Source organism: Balaenoptera ricei, chromosome 20, assembly GCF_028023285.1.
Source record: "Balaenoptera ricei isolate mBalRic1 chromosome 20, mBalRic1.hap2, whole genome shotgun sequence".
Taxonomy (NCBI): Eukaryota; Metazoa; Chordata; class Mammalia; order Artiodactyla; family Balaenopteridae; genus Balaenoptera; species Balaenoptera ricei.
The window spans coordinates 58,777,796-58,796,173 of record NC_082658.1 but is presented as its reverse complement, the minus strand read 5'-3'; the positions used below and the strand labels follow the sequence as shown (position 1 = coordinate 58,796,173).

Below are 18,378 nucleotides of genomic sequence, written 5' to 3'. Positions count from 1 at the left end.
ACATATATACAATGGAATATTACTCAGCCATAAAAAAGAATAAATACTGCCATTTGCAGCAACATGGATGGACCTAGAGATTGTCATACTGAGTGAAGTAAGTCAGACACAGAAAGACAAATATCACATGATACTGATTACCTAAAAAAAGGGGTACAAATAAACTTATTTACAAAACAGAAGTAGAGTCACAGATGTAGAAAACAAACATAGCTACTAGGGGATAAGGGGGGGAGGAATAAATTGGGAGATTGGGATTGACATATACACCCTACTATATATAAAATAGATAATAAGAACCTGCTGTCTAGCACAGGGAACTCTACTCAATACTCTGTAATGGCCTATATGGGAAAAGAATCTAAAAAAAAAAAAAAGAGTGGACATAAGTATTGATGTACGTATAACTGATTCACTTTGCTGTACACCTGAAACTAACACAACATTGTAAATAAACCATACTCCAATATAAATTTTTTTTTAAAATGGATTTTATGTTTGTCTACCGGACTTTCTGTTCTGTTGATCTATTTGTCTATCCTTAATGTCCTTCCACAAAGCCCTAATTACTGTAGATTTATAGCAAACCTTGAAGTTTAAGTCCTCCAACTTATTCTTTTATAGTATTGCTTTTGGCTATTCTAGATCCTTTGCATTTCCATATAAATTCCATGTATTTAGGTCTTTAAGTTCTCTCAGCAACATATTATAGTTTTGTAGTTTCAGTGTAGAAGTCTTATGCATTTTTCACTAAATTTATCACTAAGTATTTTATACTTTTTCATTCTCTGACAATCATTTTTTCAATTTCACTTTTCAGGTGTTCCTTTACTAATATGTTTTAAATTGATTTTGTAATAATGATCATGTATCCTGCGACCCTGCTAAAGTCACTTAATTCTAATGTTTTGTAAATTAACTAGGATTTTCTACACATGTAGTCATATCATCTGCCAAAAAAAAAAAAAAAGACTGGTTTGCGCTTTTTTTTTAGATTTATCATTTATTTATTTTATTATTACTATTACTATTATTATTATTTTTTGGCTGCGTCGGGTCTTAGTTGCGGCATACAGGATCTTTGGTGAGGCATGAGGGATCTTTCACCGCGGCATGCAGGCTTCTCTCTAGTTGTGCGGCAGGTTTTCCCTTCTCTACTTGTGGCCTGCGGGCTCCAGAGCACGCAGGCTCTAGTGGAGGCGCTCGAGCTCAGCAGTTGTGGTGCGCGGGCTCAGCTGCCCCGCGGCATGTGGGGGCTCAGTTCCCTGACTAGGGATCGAACCCACGTCCCCTGTATTGCAAGGCGGATTCTTTACCACTGGACCACCAGGGAAGTCCTATGGTTTGCTTCTTTCTTTCCAATCTTCGTGTCTTTTAATTCTTCTGCTTACCTCATTGCACTGGCTAAGACCTCCAGTATAATACTGAATAGAATTGGTGGGTACAGATATTCTTGTCTTATTACTAATCTTGGAGAAAGCATTAAGTCTTTTGTCTCTAAGTATGACATTAGCTATAGGTTTTTCATAGATGTACTTTGAACAGCTGAGAAAGTTCCCCCTCTTTTCCTAGTTTAATGAGAATGTCTATAATGAATGGATATTGAATGTTGTTAAATGTTTTTCCTGCATCTACTGAAACGATTATGCCATTTTTCTCATTTTATTAATGCAGTGAATTATATTGATAATTTTCAAATGTCAAATTAAGATAAATCCCACTTGGTCATGACATATTATCCTTTCTATATGTTGTTGGATTCAATTTGCTAATATTTTGTTGAGGATTTTCAAGTGTATGTTCATGAGGGACAGTGGTCTGCAGTATTTTTTTAATAATATCCCTGTCCAGTTTTGATATCAGGGTTACGCTGAACTCATAAAATGAATTGGGAGATGCTCCCTACTCTTCTATTTGCTGAAAAAGTTTGTGGAAGCTTAGTCTTATTTATTCCTTTAATGTTTGATAAAATTTACCAGGAAAACCATCTGGGGCCCCAAGTTTCCTTTGAAAGTGAAAGTTTTTCACTCTAAATCCAACTTTTAACAGATATGGGGTATTCAGATTTTCCATTTCTTCTTGGGTTAGTTTTTATTATTTATGTCTTATCTTTCAAGGAATCTGTCTATATCATTCAGGTTATTAAATTTATTGGCATAAAGTTACTTATTATATTTCCTTAGTATGCTATTACTGTCTGTGGGATCTGTAGTGATTGCCCTCTTTCATTCCTGACAATGATAACTTGGGCTTCTTCTTTTCTTTCATCTGTCTCGCTAGGGGTTCATCACTTTTATTTATCTTCCCAAGAAACAACTTTTGAATTTGTGACTTCCTCTATTATTTGTTCATTTTCTATTTCATTAATTTCTGCTCTTATCTTTATTATTTCCTTTCTTCTACTTACTTTGGATTTAATTTGCTCTTCTTTTCCTAGCTCCTTAATGTTGTTATTCATTACTCTGTCTAGTGATTCTGTGTTTGTGCCTTGCCTAGGCATTTAAATATTTAGGAACACTGTTATAACACTTTTTCTTTCTTTCTGATTCATTTAGAATCTGTAATCATTCTCTCAATTGAGTTTAATTCATGCCCATTTCTTTTTCAAAAAAGGACACTGGGTAATTCTCCAAAGGAAAAAATCAGGCACCTCTTCTTCACCTCACTGTGAGTATCACCAAGCAAATCACAAAGCTTCCAATCACCTTTTGGTTGCCTCTTTTATGCATGTGTGTGTGAGACAACCAAGGATCAACCAAAGACAAACAAAAAGTGAAAATACATATGAAGCTGAAGGAGAAAAAAAGTTAAGGAAAACAGGGACTCAAACTAAGAGGTCCAAAACCTAAAGTGGAGTTTCAGCAGGAGAGCTACCAGAAAGGTGAAAATCAAAAGAATAGGAGAAAATCAAAAGAATAAAAGAAAAATAAAGCATATATCCTAGAATGAAAGATAGTGGTTTCTAGTTTAAGAGAGCAGTGAAAGGAAAGAAAGGAAGGAGAAGAGAAAAGGAAAATAAAACCAAAGCAGATTTCTGACACTGGGGAAAAGACAAAATCCTACAATCATCCACAAAGAAAAAAACAGGTCATATTCTAAAGTTCAAGAAACACAATGGCATATAACTTTTTAACAGTAATCCTTGAACACTGGAAACATTGGAGCAATGCTTTCAAAACTCTGAAGAAAAATGTCTACCCCAGAATTCTATAGTCAATAAAACTACTAATCTATTAAGAGGGTTAGATAAAGGCATTTTCAGACATGCAAAGACCCAAAAACCTTACTTACTAAGAAAAAACACTTATCTTAGGAAACCGTTAGAAGATATACTCCCCCAAAATGTGAGAGAAAAACTGAAAAAGAGAGAGAAAGAAAGAGAGAAAGAGAGAGAGAAAGAGGAAGAAAGGAAGAGAGGAAGGGAGGAAGGAAGGAAGGAAGGAAGAAAACATGAAATCCCCGAAACAGGGAATCAAATTCAGGAGAGTAGCATAGGCATTCACAAAACAATGGCACCAGCCATAAAGTGCAACCACTCCAGAATACAGCAAGAGTGCTGTATACATGGACAGATGACTCTAGAAAAAAAGAACTGAGTGATCACCTAAGTAGTTAATTATGTGGAGAGGAGATTCACAGTGAACCATTAAATGAGGCAATTATTAACTCTGGGGCAAACACATTTGCTCAAGAACAGTAATATAATTATACTGTGACTCAATTTTAAATAATAATAATAAGAAAGAATACTCTGAAAAGAGATGATGTTTCCTTTAAATGGTAGAATTCCTTATTAGTAGACAGAAGTTTCCAGAAACATGCCTACATTACAAAGGCAAAGGACTTCTATAACATTATAAAGTAAACCAGAACTCAAAAACTTGCTGCCTGATTACAAATGGTTGGAAAACTCATCTAAAGCAAAGCAACCGGACATTTCTTTAAAGAGCAGAACTTTGCAGTACTACAGGTAAAGAACTAGGGATTATATATTTTAACGTCTAAGGCTCCGATTCGAGAATCAAGATGACGTAAAACACCAAAACTAAGTTCATTTTCGGGAGACAAGCAACTCAACAGCATTTATCACATTAATTTCTTTAAATAAATATTTCAGAATTAACATCCAATACCTGAGTCCAGCTGGAGGAGAATTATACTAGTGACTCTCCAAGGGTGGAGGGCCACATAGAGAATCAGCTTAGTCATATCTAGTACCACTGCCCTCCAAGTACAACCATCAGGTGCACGGAGGTGGAGTGTGGAACTGAAGGAAAGATTAAATACCTCTGAACTTTAAGAATGCAAGTTTTGAAAGATTATCTCACACAGCAGCATTATTCACTGTAGTCAAAAGTCGGAAACACCGAAATGTCCATCAATGGATAAATGGATAACAAAATGTCATATATACATACAATATAATTCACCCTTAAGAAGGAAATTCGGACACATACCAGAACACAGATGGAGAGTGAGGACATGCTGAGTGAAACAAGCCAGTCACAAAACAACAAGTATTGTATAATTCCACTTATATGAGGTACCTAGAGTAATCAAATTCACAGACATAAAGTAGAATGGTGGTTACCAGGGGCCAGAAGAAAGAGGAATGGGGAGTTAGTGTTTAGTGCATACAGAGTTTCAGTTTGAGAAAATAAAAGAGTTCTGGAGATGAATGGTAGCGATGGATACACGACAACATGAATGTACTTATTGCCACCAAGCTGTACACTAAGAAATTGTTAAGATGGTAAATTTTATGTTATGCATATTTTGCTACAGTAAGAAAAAGAAGTTTGCTGCAGTAAATCTAAACCAGCCCAAAATAAGTAAATTACCCCACAGAATTTGACACATTTGGCCTTTTTAAATTTGGGGTACTAATTTGTACCTATAAATATTTCTACCATAAAATTACTGCCATTATGTGAAAGGGCTCCACCATAGAAATGTAGAGATTCCAAATGACTATGATTACATTAAAAATTTCAGAGACAGAAAAAAAAGTTTTAAGCTCAAGTAGACTAATGGTTTTCACACTCAGGAACTGACCAGAGATGTCCTGGGACTATTCTGAGGAATGAATGTAGACAAGACCACAGAGCTCTCTCCCACCTCCACAAACAGCCTGTCAGGCTCATGCACAAGATTTTATTTCAAGAAAGGAGCACAACACTGGCTTGATTCATATTCATTCCTATTCATATTCATTTTCTCTCCCCCACCCCCCACCCCCCCGCCATTCACCATACAAAATAATGAAAGTCACTACCCTAATTCAATGCCTGAACTAAAATCAGAGTTAAGTGACACACTGAAGGTCACAGAGACCGTGATGACGCTGGGATAGAAACCAGGACTCCAGTAGTAACAAAACAGTTAATCCAAGATAATAAGTTTAAAAGGTAAAGCTTCCACAATTTAACTAGCAATAAGTGTCCACGTAACTTATAATTACTGTTCTGTGTTTTAAGATGATGCTCTACTGAGTAGGCTCATCATGGAATTAAGAATACTAGTGATTAGGCTTCCCTGGTGGCGCAGTGGTTAAGAATCCGCCTGCCAATGCAGGGGACCCCGGTTGGAGCCCTGGTCCGGGAAGATCCCACATGCCGCAGAGCAACTAAGCCCACGCGCCACAACTACTGAGCCTGCGCTCTAGAGCCCTCGAGCCACAACTACCGAGCCCACGAGCCACAAGTACTGAAGCCCGCATGCCTAGAGCCCGTGCTCCACAACAAGAGAAGCCACTGCAATGAGAAGCCCGCACACCGCAACGAAGAGTAGCACCCCACTCACCGCAACTAGAGAAAGCCCACGCGCAGCAACAAAGACCCAATGCAGCCAAAAATAAATAAATAAATTAAAAAAAAAAAAAAACACTAGTGATTAACTGGGGACTTCAAAACTTCTTTTAAAGCTACCTCCTAGATGTTCTATGGCACAACTGAGCCTTTTTCTGTTCAAATATAATAAAGATAAATGAGATCCTCTTGGTCTCAACAAAACAGAGCCCCTTAAATTTACAACATATGGTTCCCAAATGTTTAGCTTAAGCCCCCAAATGTATCTTTACTCATCATTATTTATTTCCAATGTTAGCTTTTAAGCTGGTGGTTCTTCTTGTACAATCCTGATACGTTATGAAGATAAAAGGGCTGTTCTTCCAGAATAACAATCGTATTTGGTGCATTCTAAATGATTCAGCACACTGACAGCACTCACACATCACTCAGCGTGATGAAAGCACAGAACACAGCCGTGGAATATCTACTTCTGTTCAGGTCAAATTTTATATACAGAACATGATTTTAGCACAAGCCTGCCACATTTATAAGAATACCCTTGGGGTATCAAAAAGACATATAAGTGCCTAGTATAATCCAATCCTGATGGAAATGTCAAAAGTAGCCAAACATTTTTTTCCTTTCGTCTTTCCTTGCACTCTTTAGTTTTACAGCTTAATCTTTCATTTAAAGAGCCAAATGGCAAAATGCTAACATTTCTTACATCTAGGTAGCAGGTACAAGAGTCTCTAACACTCACTTTTTCGTGTGTTGGAAATACTTATAATTTTAACCAATGATAATTAAAAACCAAGGTTTCTTGTTCAGGTTGTCTCCTCACTCTCTAAGGACTCACATGAAAGGAATGATTTTTTTTTTAAAGGAAATAAACAATAAAGAAACAGAGATTTAGACAAATTTCTGAACACCTGAAAGCAGACAAAAATATCTAGACAAAGCAAAACTAATAAATTCCAAGGGAAGGGACTCTACAGTTTCAAAAACTTGTCAGCCAAGTGCAGAGTAAAACCTTGTTTAGCTCCTGCTTCAAACTTGAAAAAAAAAACAAAGTGATGAAGTAATCTATAATACTTATTTGATGATATTAAAGAATCATTTATCCTAGTAGATATAATGATAATATTATGATTGTGTTTTTAAAAAGGAGTCCTTGTCTTTTAAAAACACATCCTGAAATATTTATAGATGGAATAATATGTCTGAGGTTTGGTTAAAACTAAGGAGGGTAGAGGAATAGACAAAAATAATATTGGCCATATTAACTGTTGAAGCTGCTAAAGCTGACTGATAAATACATAGAGATTCAGCTACCACTCTCCAGTTTTGGATATATTTGCAACTTTCCATAATAACGGGTTAAAAAAAATAGCAATAGAGAAAACTAGCACCCATAACACATGGTGGGAGGGGAGCATGCCGCCGAGACGAGAGATAGGTAATGGTCCCAACAGAACCTTAGAGAGGATTCATAGCTGGAAAGTACAAAAGCCTGAAAATGGAAGAGCGATTAAAATTCTTTCCAGAAGAAAGGTTTACTCAGCTCCTCCTTTCCTTTCCACCTGCCCCAAAATGAAAAGAGAGCATGTCTCTAAAGAAAACAAACATGCTATCTGGAAAAAACAATGCCTCCTAGGGCAAATATTGGCCTACTCATTATGGCATCTAGAGTATTCCTGGCCTAACAGCCAGCACTCAAACCATTCACAGAAAAGTCAAGTCAAGCCCACCAGTTGGCTGCCTCTAACCAGAGCTTCCAATAAGTCTTCTAATTTCCTCATCCTCAACTATCAGTGGACAACCGAGAACTACTAGACATGTGGAAAAAAGCTAACACAAAGGAGAAAGACAAAGATAAAAGAAAAAGTGACCCTTGAGGAAATAGATTACCTAAAGGATAGAAAAGAATTTTTAAATTCCAGACTTTACATCCATAAATTAAGAACAGGATACTAAGAAAAAGCCAGAATCAACTCTTAGAAATAAAAAATCAGGGCTTCCCTGGTGGCGCAGTGGTTGAGAATCTGCCTGCTAATGCAGGGGACACGGGTTCGAGCTCTGGTCTGGGAAGATCCCACATGCCACGGAGCGACTGGGCCCGTGAGCCACAACTACTGAGCCTGCGCATCTGGAGCCTGTGCCCCGCAACGGGAGGGGCCGCGATAGTGAAAGGCCCGCGCACCGCGATGAAGAGCGGTCCCCGCACCGCGATGAAGAGTGGCCCCCGCTTGCCGCAACTAGAGAAAGCCCTCGCACGAACCGAAGACCCAACACAGCCAAAAATAAATAATAAATAAATAAATAAAGTAGCTATAAAATTAAAAAAAAAAAAAAAAAAGAAATAAAAAATCAATTCCCTAAATAGAATATTCTATCGAAGGGTCAGGAAATAAAGGAAATCTCCTAGAATATAAAGCAAGAAAACAAAGAGATAGAAAATATAAAAGTCAAAGACCGAGAGAATTCAGAGATACAAAAACCAAATTAACACACATTTCAGGAAGAACGACTAGGAAAAACATGAAGGAATCTATCAAAAGAAAAGCAGCAGAAACTCTCTCAGAAAAAGATACGTGACTCTTCAAACTAAAACAACTCATCCAGTACACAGAAAGATGCTCCAAACCTAAGCATTTTCTCATATAATTATAGAACACCAAGAATAAAGGCAAAATGCTGAAAGTGAGAGAGAAATAGGTAATCTATAACTAACATCTCCACTACGATGAAACAGATCTACACATGGTCCCCAAATTTAGCTTGCGATGACACTCACCAGAATGCCATTCTCCCCTCTCTCCACCTAACCTCCTCTACGGGGCTTTCAAAGTCCAGTTCAAACCTTGTTCCTTTGTGAAACTTTTCACCAAGCTGTTTATCTGAAGTGCTCTTACCCCTCCTGCACCATTCATCTGACTTTTGATCTGTATCACCTTATGCCTTACTTCGTGAATTTCTGTCTTCTTGAAAGTTTATTTAAACTGCTATTTCTCAGAAAATAAGGACACTGTCTTAATCTTTTTTTTTTTAATCGTCCACAGAATCCTGCACCCAGTAGACATCAAATGTCAGATGGATCTGAAACTAGTCCCTGGGACATAACTTCATTAGTTACTTATATTTCATCTTATCTTTTCCTAAACTCATTTAAAAAGTTTTATATTTATATCTATAACTAAAGTTCAAGAAGAACTGAATGCAAGGAAATTTTAAAAGGAGGAAACACATATAAATGGCATAGAGGTATCTTTTTCAAAGCCTCCACCTACTGCAAGTTATATCTTCTAATTGCAAACTCATCCTAAGCAGTGATCAACAGTGGTTTTTAGTGCCTGATAGTATTCAATACACAGGAAGAATACAGAGGATCCCTGTGGAAGGCGGTGGGAAGGTAGAGAAGATATGCTGCCCTAAGCAGGGAAGCAACTGTCTCTGAAGAGTATCAATACTAGTAGTTGCCTATTCCTGATCCAGATAACAGACCAGTGCAATAATAAAACTCAAAGGCAGGGTCTAAAACTTTTACATACTAGAATCAAACTCCAAAGATTCTATCACAAAGATGTCTATTACTGTGTCCTCTCAAACTTTTAACACCTTCTGGGAAGAGATAAATAAGAAACCTAGCTGGTTACAGGATTATTATGAAGTAGTTTTAAAAAAAGAAAGAAAGAAAAAACAAACAAAAAAACCCTGATAGACTCAAATTTTGGAAGAAAGCTTTTTCTTCACCACCCGTTTACTGTTTAAAAAAAAAAGATTCTGTCCATGAATTCCCCTAGACATGAAGTAAGTCTAATGGGAAGAGAGTACAAATATGTAAATGTTTTTCTAGTTCTAAATGCAAATCAGGTTGTCTTTCTCTTTGTCCAAGGGGGCTTTTAAAAAAAGAAAGAAAGATTTGTTAAGTTTGGCGATTACTACACATCCTTCTTTTTTAGACTTCAAATGTGTGGTTCAGCTGGCAACCAAGGTAACAGAAATGGAGTATGTTCAAGAATTAGTTTTGTACTAGCTTTCACTAGAAATTCTAGGAAATGAGGAAGGAGGTTCTTTTAAGGTTCTTTTAAGTTCTTTTGTACTAGCTTTCACTAGAAATTCTAGGAAATGAGGAAGGAGGTTCTTTTAACAGTGTTTCCTTACTGCTGGAGCTCTGACTAATTAAGCAGTACTAAGAGTTTCCTTCCTCAATATGTTTCAGAGAAGGTAACAAGGTTGAGCTCTGACAAGAAGTCTCATTGTGAACAGCAGTCTAATAAAGCTGACAGACACCACTCCCAGGCAAATAAACTGCGACTCAGTTTTCATTGAAAATCTCTTTCATTCCCCTTTAGGTGATAGGTGTAAGCATAAGAGAGTACCCCACGTACATGCTGCTTCCTTCTAGACACTGATGTTTTAAAAATAAAATATTTTCAGCATTCCTACTGCAAGACAGTCTACCTTCTACCAATGTGTTACTGTTTGCAAATACAATGTATGCTAAATGTCAAACAGCAATAAATGTGCCTCTTTGGGAAGAATAAACGTATCTGTAGTCTAACAAAGTTTGAATACAAATTGCTGAGGAATTATTACAAAGCTATAAAATAATGGATTCTGACAGCTTTTTAAACCATACCTTCTACCACTTGCTTTATAGTTCTCAATACTAGAACTAGGTGAAAATTATATTTCTGGACATTAGTAGAAATGTAAATCCACTGGCTTTGACCCTTCATGTTCTTGCCAGGTTTGAGAAAAAGAAAACATTATTATTTAATACTTCACTTCACTTTGATTCAAAGGTTTCTGTAAAATATTATTATGGCAAGATTGCTTTAAATTAACTAATATATTTCTAATACTTTTCAGTAAAATGCTACAATATCATTTCTATTTTTTAATTTAAAAATATCAAGGGAATCAATTTTTTAAAAAATTACTGACACATATTCTTTCAATCTACTATGACATGGAAATCTTACAGACACTCAGTATATTAAGAATGGAGATCTATTTTGTCGCCTAGTAAGTGGGGATGATTTGTGCAGATCTACAGGAGAGAGTTAAGTTTTCTAAATACTACTTACAACTTAACTGGAAATCCAGAAGGAGAGGTAAAAATAATATTCTCAGAGTTCAATAAGAGAGAAATTAAAACGATATAAATGTAACTGTATCTTCATCTCTTTCTTTCCCTTCAAGTAAACTTTAAAAAGGAAAATTGTGTTTGCCTACTTCAGACTACAGAATCAACAGTTTTCTATCTGAGTTCAAACAGTAATATTTCAAATGGCCCAGAGGATAATAGAAATACCAACCCCTCGACTTGAAAAAATTCATAAAACACAGTAACTTTAAAACCCTTGCTTGAGTTGAGCCTTTTATTTGGTTACCAGGAATACTCACATGTGTGGGTTTTGAACTCCTGCAGGATTGGGATTCAGAGTAAACCTTGCTGTAGATTTGAAAGGTGGATTTGCAAAATTCAACTTCAGTGCTTTGCGTTTACCTAAGAAATAACAAATAAAAAGTAAAAGTTTCAAGTACTATATAAAACAGGTAGGATTCTGAGGGCAAAAGAAATTCACACCAAAAGGCAGAAAATTTTGCTTTAACATATAATTAATATTTTGAAAGGTGGCAAAGAATTACTCAGAATTAAGAAAAAGTAAATAAAAATGATCTAAAGTTGTTACTAACCACAAATCACTCATTATCTCCAGAACAACAGAAAACAGTGCTCAGTGCTTCCAGTTCATATTGCTCAGAGATGCTAAGGCTTTTGTAAGTAAAAACGCCACAGTAAAAATCATTCCCCTCAGCAGATATACTGAAAAATACTAAAATATTAGCACCTTTCCAGTGTTACATTTTACTTCCTTAGTTTAATAAAAATCATTTTCCCTCAAATGTAATATAAACAACTGAGTGAAGAATATGAAGCATTCTGCAACCATAATGGCCTAAAAGCATTATGGTACAGTCAACTTGAAGTTAATAACACAGGTATACCAAATAATCATTTTTTGGGGGGCAATTTCTGTGGTATGGGAAGGGAGAAAGTATTAATACCTTATATTATACCAAAAAAAAAAAAAATGTCCTGTACAGAAAAGCCAGAAAACTCAGAAAAGATAAAGAAACAAAAATGTATAAAATATTATATATACACCTATAAGTATATAGGGTTTTAAAAACTTGTATATACACTTAAAAGTCCAGTTACCCCAAAATAATCATTATCTATTGCACACTATTTTCTTTTACATAGATGGAGACATTATTTTTTCCTCTACAATTAAAATTGGACAACAATACTGTTTTGTAACATGCTCTACTCACTGACCATATTTTTTTCTATGTCAATAAATCTTACAAAATCATTAACGCAGGGTTCTACTATATGGAAATTTTGAAACAGAGTTGGGTTTTTCCACATTCTTAGTACACCTTGGTTTCATGTACATATTAAGGATACTTTTCCTAGCACTCACTCTTCACACTTTATTATACATATATCAATCAATACCTATTCCAACAACATCTCTGCCATCCAAGCACCTTCCCACCTCAGTGGATTCAGAAAATGGATTAGAGGGCTCAACCTGTTCAGCCCGGTGCTTTCACGAGACGTGGAAGGCTGAGCGTGCCACGCTAGTCGGACAGGACTGCAGGACAAGAGCTGGATCAGCTCTCTGGGATGGGCCTTTCTACAGGATAATGGCAGTTCCTAAGAAGCCCACTGTCAGACATAACCATAGTACAACATGAATTTTCCTCATAAGTTGCCCTTTTGGGTACCAATTTTTTTTTTTAATAATTTTTATTTGACTGCAAGTTAGAGAAAGGCCATTCAAATTATACATGCAAAAGGTACTCTACAAAAAATGGCAGATTTGACTGTATTAAAAAAGCAAACTCTGTATTTACCAAAAAACCTTTAAAAAGTTAAATGAAAACTTGGGAAAATCCTTATAATACAAAATCAGAAACTCTAAATATATAAAGACGTCACACAAATCAAGAAAAAAATAGAAAAACTGGCAAGGGTATGAAAAATTAAGCAAAGTTGAGAAAAAATTATGAAAGGTATTCATAACACCAAAAACAGTTAAAATTTTGGTTCATGTGAAATTGGGAAAGTTTAGAGGTTTTATTTTGTACACATACATTTATTTTTTTTTAATGATAACATGGTGATCAGAGTGACCAGGTAAAAGAATCACTAGCAAAATACACTGCTGGTAGAAAAGTAACCTCTGGTGAGAGGTTCAGCAATATACAAGAAGCTTTAAGTGAATACGTTCTTTCACTTCTTGGAAATCTGTCTTCAAGAAATACTTAAAGGCAGAGGATTATTTGCAGGCCCTGCTAGATTCTGAAATTGCTTGGGGCTGCTTGCTCACTCCTCTGGTCCTTCAGTTTTCTCCCTTTTTGAATGGGAATCTCCATCACTGTTATCCAATGCCTGACCCACCACTGTATCTTGGAAGCAGATAACTCATCTTCTAGTTACTAGGTTCATAGATGGAGAAGAATTTTGTGTCACAGTGGATCATACTCAAGAGTCTCACCCCATAGCTGATTTAGATGCTTTTGATGATGAGATTTAGGGCTGGTGAGCTGAAGATGTAATGAGTTAATAAGCCTTCTGGGGACGAGGGAGGAGGGTGAATGTACTTTGCATGTGGGGCAGATGTGACTATATGGGGGCCAGAAGGCAGACTGTAGTGGACTGAAAAGGTGGCCCCCAAAGTACCAGAAGCGATGAATGTTACTCCATATAGCAAAGTTTCTGGAGATACACTTGAGTTAAGGACCTTTGCAATCATAGATCTGAATGAGCTCAATGCTTACAAACTCCCCAAATCAAAAGTTGAACACCACCTGCCACGTGTGTGCGTCTGAAACTACCTGGTACATCACCCATGTTCTCTATATGGTGAAAAGTGATAGAAAACTGAGATCAAATGCTAAGGATAATAACAGAACATAGAATCATTGTGAAAACTATACAAAGAAAAACACCAAAAAGGGCCCTCTCTTCAAAAGCCCAATTTGACAGGACAGTAGCTAACCTTCCAAGGCAAATAAGGTATGTTACTACAATTAAAACGTACTCAAACTGTTCTTTTGAAAATAAATATTTCTACCTAATACACACACACACAGAGATTCCTTTTCGCACTGCATTCACATTTAAACAAAAATAAATTGAAGTCTTTAAAGGACATTTACTGCATAAATGAACAAGCACACAAGTAACAGAATGTGACATAACTTACATAAATTAGATTTAAACACACTCTATACTTCAGAAACATCTGCAGCTATCTTGAAAACAGTCCAAGTATATATTTTGATCTCTCACCAACAAAATACGCCAAAGAATTCTATAAAAGTTCAAAGCCTCTGTAAGCAGCAATGGCTCAGAGCCCGAGGTCGAGTTACACGGCCTGTTCTCAGCAGCGCACCCCAACTGCCCAAATGATGATCAGTTTAAGAGGAACTCATAAGGTGGTCAGCCTACAGGAGGAGAAGGAACGCTCCAGAAAGTCCATCAAAGGTGAGATTCCGGGAAAGGTAGAAAGAGGCAGCTTTTACAGTACCTTAAAGGCGTTTTCTGAATCTCTGTAGGCATGAGCCTTTTTGTTTGTTTAAGCATCTCTTCCTCTCCCATTAACGTTCTCTAAGTAAGAACCTCTATTAGGTCTGGTCTTTCTCATCTTAACTTCTCTTTCTCAAGGGCCCCAAAAAACTAAACCCTAAAGGCAACCTGTCACCATGTATTCAGATATTTTTAATAACAAAACTACAAACAAATAGGATATTAGATCAATGTGGGTTTTTTTCAAAAGCCTGCAACAACTTCCACAGGGAGAAAAGGGTACAAGGAAATAAGTGATACTATAAATGGCCAGTGGAGATTTTTAGAAGCTAATAGGGATTAAAATATTTGTACAAATAATTTAAAGTAATTATCAAGAAAGACCATAAATTTGTGATTATAATTACCCCTTTGGTAAGACTGTCACCAAATAATCAATTCCTAACCAGTCAACAGAGATAAACAGACCCTCCCCTTTAACTACAGTAGGATAGAAACAAAGTATGTCAAACATCTTAAATTATTCATATGGAAGAAGTGTCCCATCCAGAAGACTGTCTTTGTATACTTAAAACCCAAGTTCAGTGCCTGATATAGAAAATACTTTCAAATGCTTATTGATCTGGGAATAAATTTGACATGGACAGACCAAGACAACTGAAGTGTGGGTTAAATTAGCTAGAGTAAGTTTCTGTTGTTGGCACCCAAGAACACTGACTGATAAGGAAAACAGTATTTGTCCTCATCCCCCCAGACTTCCAAAGCGCTGCTGTATCCTTTAGGGCAATACTGCCTAACTTTTTTCATGCCATAGCTTACACAGAAAATGAGGACATTGGTTCAACACAGTGAGAAAATCAAAACCAGAGCCGGCCTGAAAGCTGGCCGAGGTGGTTCGGCAGCCTCCGGCCCCACTCAGCCACTCCAGGGACTGAAAGGCCAGCCTTTCTGCGTTACCCTTGGAATTCTGGCTTCAGAGCTCTGCCTTAAGAGAACACCAGTAATACTGACACAAACTTCTCCATATCATGCATATGCAATTTCTTCCTCACAGTTCTCATGAGAGGAGCGTTCCTAAGCATGGGATCCTCAAGAATATTCAGAACTATGATTCTGAAGAAGGATTTGTCCAAGTATATCCATACTCCCTACAGCCTAGGAATATCTTTTGCTCTAATTCTGACCACAGAACAACTCAGACTCACAGAATATTGAAGCCGAAAGGAAGACACCTTTCAGCTTTCAGACCATTGTGGGTTATGTGGTAGATTGTTACAAAAATAGCCACCAATGAATCACAGCTCCCTGTGTCCACGCCTCTTTGCAATGTGACTTTGCTGCTCTTCCCATCAACAGGTGGCATCCATTTCCCTCCCTCTTGAATCTGGGCAGGCCTTGGGACTTGCTTCGACCAGAATAATAGAGCAGAAGGGATGCTATATGACGTCCAAAGCTAATAAGCCTTATGAGCCCTTGCAGTTTGCACTCTCACCCTTTTGGAAAGCTACCGAGTCTAAATGGAAAGCAGTTCAGTCAGGCTTCCTTGATGATGAAAGAGCACATGGAGAGGCCCAGAAGTCCCAGCTACCCCAGCTGAGCTGAGACCGCCCCAACAGACCGACTAGCTGAATGCAAACATGTGAGTAACAAATAGAATCATGAAAAATTAAACAGCTGCTCTTTTAAGCCACTACTCACATGCTAAAGGAGCTGGGTAGAAACAATGAAAAAGCGATCAGAATCAGTCCCTCTTTGGGGGCTTCCCTGGTGGCGCAGTGGTTGAGAATCTGCCTGCTAATGCAGTGGACACGGGTTCGAGCCCTGGTCTGGGAGGATCCCACATGCCGTGGAGCAACTGGGCCCGTGAACCACAACTGCTGAGCCTGCGCGTCTGGAGCCTGTGCTCCGCAACAAGAGAGGCCGCGATAGTGAGAGGCCCGCGCACCGCGATGAAGAGTGGCCCCCACTTGCCGCAGCTAGAGAAAGCCCTCGCACAGAAACGAAGACCCAACATAGCAATCAATCAATCAATCAATAAATCTTAAGAAAAAAAAAAAAAAAGAATCAGTCCCTCTGAAGGAACTCCTACCACCACCACAGGGGACTCCCCAGAACCAAGCACAGGATAAAGTGGGAACTTGAACTACAATGGACAAATCACTCATATGATACCAAGTATTCCAAGCATCCCACCAGAGGTGGGGGAAAAAGAATTGCCTTAAATTCTCATTTCTCCCTTGGCTCTAAATCTGAGTACCTAATTTTCAAAACAGAAAGAGTAACCAGAATAATTTTTTAAATTATCTGTAATCACCGGAAAAGAGGAAGACAATTCCAACTATGCAACCTCAAACAATTTCAGAAATGAGGAAATAAAGTGGTAGACAAGAACTTACTTTCATTCCCTTTTCTGCCTAAATTACTACTGTGACAAGTGCCCTAACTTATTTCATAAGCTCGAGAGAATAAGAGAGGAAGGATGTTGACTTGCAGTTAGAAGAAATGGGCAACTCTGTACATTTTAGACTTGCAATCTCAGGCCTTCCAAGTAGTAAATGAGCTACTACCAGCTAATATTATATTACTCCTCTTCTGCCAGCCTTTGGTACATCAGGGTGAGCAATTTCCAAAAATTCACAAAATCTCACTTAGAACACTGAACTCTCATCAGTAAAATAGAACACTGTCATTCAGCCATGCAGCTAAGCATTTTGGAAACTGGACAGTGCTGAGTTTAAGAAACCAACAGCCCCTTTAGCACATTATGACACTTTCGTGTGTAAGATAGATTTGGGGGAAGTCCAGTGTAATAAGTTACATAGCCATTGGTGCAGAAATATCACACTTATACACAAGGTGGTTTGCCAGGCAGTGGGGACAGAAGGATAGACAAGGTAGTGACATAATTACAAAGACTATTTTCTTTGGCATCCTGCCAAAATTAAAAAGGAACATGGTGGGAGGAAGTTAAAGGGTAGGAATAGGGGGGAAAAAGTACTTTTGCTAGATGCTAAATGACCACCAATGAAATACTGATAAAGATAAAAAGAGGGATATTTCTGTGGTCTAGTAATTCACACATCTGTAAAACCAAGATAAACACCACCCCTTACTTGGCAGAACTACTGTGGTAAGGACTAATATGAGCCAGATGTCTATTACCAGCAAACAAATATAATTCCTCAGACTAAACTAGCCAATTCCTGAGTAGTCCAAACTCTTCAAAAACACCCAGGGAGCAATTTAATTCAGGAGGACCCTCCTGGGATTACCAAGACAGCACAGGTGTCAAGGCTTTACCGAGATAAACAGGGCTTGAGATGCCTGTCCACACAGTCACACAGACAGAATCAAACTTTCTGCTGAGCAGGATCCTGGCTTTGGATCGCCATGGTCCCAAGCTCTCCTGTGAGGTCCCCAGGTTCACTGAGGGGCAAAGAGGAAATCCTTCTGTCTGAACTACAAAGCCCCAGCTGAAATCACTACCTTCTGAAATGACAAGCTGGGAGAGAATATAAGGGCCTTACTGATCAATATGACAGCAAATATCCCAATTAGAAAATACACAAAGAGCATGAACAGGTAATTAACAAAAGAAGGAATACGAACAGAACAGAAATAAACCATTAACATGAAAAAATTATCAAATTCTCCTAGCTCTCCAAAAAATTAAAATTCATTTTTTGCCTTTAATACCACACATAAATGAAGTCCTAATATCAATGTTAACAAAGGGTATGAGAAGCAGCAGTCCCTTCAGAACTTGTCAGAGCTGTACTTTTACACCTATTTGTAGTTAGGTGATGCCCACCTTGCCCACCGCACCCTAAGTTTTAGGGGTGCAGAAACCATTTCTCATGTGCCTCAGTGTCTAGAATTACACCAGACACATAAATCCTTAACACTTCTTCAGTAAACAAAAGAACACAGACAAATGAATGAACAAACAAAGCACTGCTGTGAGATAAACTGGTTCAC

General features: G+C 37.6%; 1 protein-coding gene across 3 annotated transcripts in view; it reads right to left on the bottom strand.

The window, feature by feature from the left end:
- The window catches only part of MAP2K4 (mitogen-activated protein kinase kinase 4), a 105,508-nt gene that overhangs the window by 63,207 nt on the left and 23,923 nt on the right, over positions 1-18,378 (bottom strand). For all 3 annotated transcript variants that reach the window (XM_059907714.1, XM_059907715.1, XM_059907716.1), the window contains one exon: positions 11,199-11,301. In XM_059907714.1, coding sequence (XP_059763697.1) covers positions 11,199-11,301 — 103 coding nt within the window. The remainder of the gene's footprint in view (positions 1-11,198; positions 11,302-18,378) is intronic.